This window comes from Cyprinodon variegatus, unplaced genomic scaffold (assembly GCF_000732505.1).
Source record: "Cyprinodon variegatus isolate N-32 unplaced genomic scaffold, C_variegatus-1.0 Scaffold191, whole genome shotgun sequence".
Classification (NCBI taxonomy): Eukaryota; Metazoa; Chordata; class Actinopteri; order Cyprinodontiformes; family Cyprinodontidae; genus Cyprinodon; species Cyprinodon variegatus.
In genome coordinates, this window is record NW_015150644.1 from 867,001 (window position 1) to 869,540 (window position 2,540).

Here is a 2,540-nt window from a genome sequence, read left to right on the forward strand (position 1 = left end):
CGTCTCAACTTCGGATTTTTTTTTTTTATTACGTATTAAATGGGTAAATGGGCCATATAGTGAAGCTTTAAAGTATAATATTCTCGCCTCAAATGATCTTAAAATGTACTTTTATTGAACAACAGCAACAGAAAAGAGAATATTGGAAAATCGGACGCTGCTGCTGCCGCAGTGCATGCTGGGACAGCTGTCAATCTCAAGAACAGACAAGTCTGCTCTGATGCATGCTGGGTAAAGAGGGAGACGTCACAAACCAGTAGGTGGCAGTAGTGTTCTTTGACAAACATGGATGCCTGCATTAAAGCACATTCAAATTAAAATTATTCTTAATTAAAAACACTGATCATTGATTTTTTTATATTTAGTACTTTTAGTAGTTGGTTTTCTGAATATGGCTCGACTTTTCAGAGGATTCGTTAGGCGAGTAAAGTCTGCAAACCACCTGCATTTCTTTATCAAAACGGCCATTCTGAACCAGCGCAGGGATAAATGGCCGAACTTTAAACCTAAAGTGAAGGCAGCCAGCGGCGTCAGCGCCGGTATGAAGGAACCGCCACCTTCTCACTCCATCCACGGCAGCAGAACCCTCATTTATCTTCCCAGACCTGCAATCTCATTACGGCGCCGTGAAGCTGTTCTGTGACAGACGGTTCAATCGTTGTGAGACGAGCAGTTTTTCTTTGGTCCTTCTGTCGCTTCGTTGTAGTTTTATTGGAATATTCTGCAGGAAAAAAGCTGCAGCAGATCCTTCACCTTTGAGGCGCTGCCTGTTTTCCAGTCGGGGGTTTTAATGAGGGTTAATAAAAACAGAAATCCTGAATCTTCCTCCTATAGTCGGTTAAATCACAGACTGCTTTGTTTAAAGGAGGAAGGGAAGTTTGTGCGTTGGAAATGCAACACTAAGGTTCGAGGTAGCAGGTTGAGACATTGATGGTGCTACTATCCTGCAACCTTTAGATGCTTCCCTGTTTTCCTCTCCGGCTAACGGCCCACTAGTCTGATTCAAGGAGCCTCTGGAAGCTGTAGGATGAGAAAAGATCATTTTAATAAAAATCCCTTTGAAAAAAAACACAACTTAGAACAAAAAACATTTGGTCCCTTTTTAAAAATCTGATAAATTAATATCAAACTTAATTTAAGCAACTAAAGTCTGTTTTTTTTTTTTATTTTAAAGGCACACGGTCCCATCCAGCAGCAATAAGGCCTCGAGAAAACAGAGGAACTGGCCGAACAGTCGCAGGGTTTCATGAAAGCCGTCCTCATTTCTTCGTGTCGGTCAGGATAATGTTTGCGGTGACAAACATGAGGCAGGAGGCCGCCCATGCCACCACAAACCACACCCAGAAGGCGTGGCGGAAAGGAGAGCGGTGCTTGTTGACGGCGTCTCTGCCCATCACCGGCTCCAGGTGGCGTCTGGCGTAAAACACCAGGAACGCCGGGATGATGTACTGGATCCCCGTCCCCGCGTACGACCCCGTGATGCCCACCAGGGACTCCAGGTTGTGCGTGCAGAAAGCCACAATGACGGGCGGCACCAGAGTGATGAGGGGGAACACGATCCGGTCCACCACCCACGGGTAGGTGCCCCCGTCCCGGTGGAAGAGCGTCTTCCAGTTGTTTCGTAGCGTCACGGCGATGATGGGGAAGTTGGTGCTGATGGTGAAAACCGGGAACAGGCCCAGGAAGTAGCGCAGCACGGGGATGTCCAAGACGTTGCAGTTGTCGGTGAAGTTCAGGGTGTACATGTCGTGGAGCAGCGAGCTGTCAAAGCAGAAGATGGCGGTGAACGACAGCAGGACGTAGAAGCCCAGGATCAGGACGTAGTCCGCCAGAACCAGGGTACCGACTCGCTTCTTATCCGAGATGGGCGTCACCAGCGACGGCAGGGAGTGCTGGCACATGAAGGAGTAGACGCACACCCCGAACAGGTTGGGCACGCCGGAGAGGTTGGCGACAGGTGGGCGGCCCTCCCCGGCGCCTTTCCCGATTCGGATCAGAGCCAAGATGATCATCATGGTGAAAGCTGCGGAAACAAACGAGAGATTTAAGGGACTGGATCCATCAGTTCTACACACCATGATGCATCAAACGCTCAGAAACTCATTCTAAGCAGCGCCCCCTGTGGTCACTACTGGTACAAAAAGGGTTAAACTACCAGCTTATTATTATTAGAAAATAAAACCTCAGACTATAGAAGAAGGCTGAAAGTTAATACATCGCCACCTTCAGGACATTTAGAAGAACTACAGCTGACAGACTTTGGTTAAAACCAAACTAAACATTAGAGGCGCCCCAATAAACAGTGTTTTCTTGTTATTAGTAGTTTTAATTAGGATTTTCACTGGTTTAGCTCATTGAAGCTAAATGTTAATCTTTTTATTTGACCAACGTTTTGAACCTGCAGGAGTTTCAGAAAATGAATAAAGATGAATTCTCTTTAGGACAGCTGATTGCATCGACTCATTGACTCTAAAGCAATCCCTCATGCTAAGCATGCTTGTAGCGACAGTGGAGAGAAAAAACTCCCTTTGAACAGGAAG

General features: G+C 46.6%; 1 protein-coding gene across 1 annotated transcript in view; it reads right to left on the bottom strand.

Moving 5' to 3' along the window:
- Nucleotides 1–265: 265 nt before the first annotated feature.
- The window catches only part of LOC107087697 (transmembrane protein 104-like), a 23,344-nt gene continuing 21,069 nt past the window's right edge, over nucleotides 266–2,540 (bottom strand). Inside the window, exon 2 of the mRNA XM_015379411.1 lies at nucleotides 266–2,023. Coding sequence (XP_015234897.1) covers nucleotides 1,260–2,023 — 764 coding nt within the window. The 3' untranslated portion in view covers nucleotides 266–1,259. The remainder of the gene's footprint in view (nucleotides 2,024–2,540) is intronic.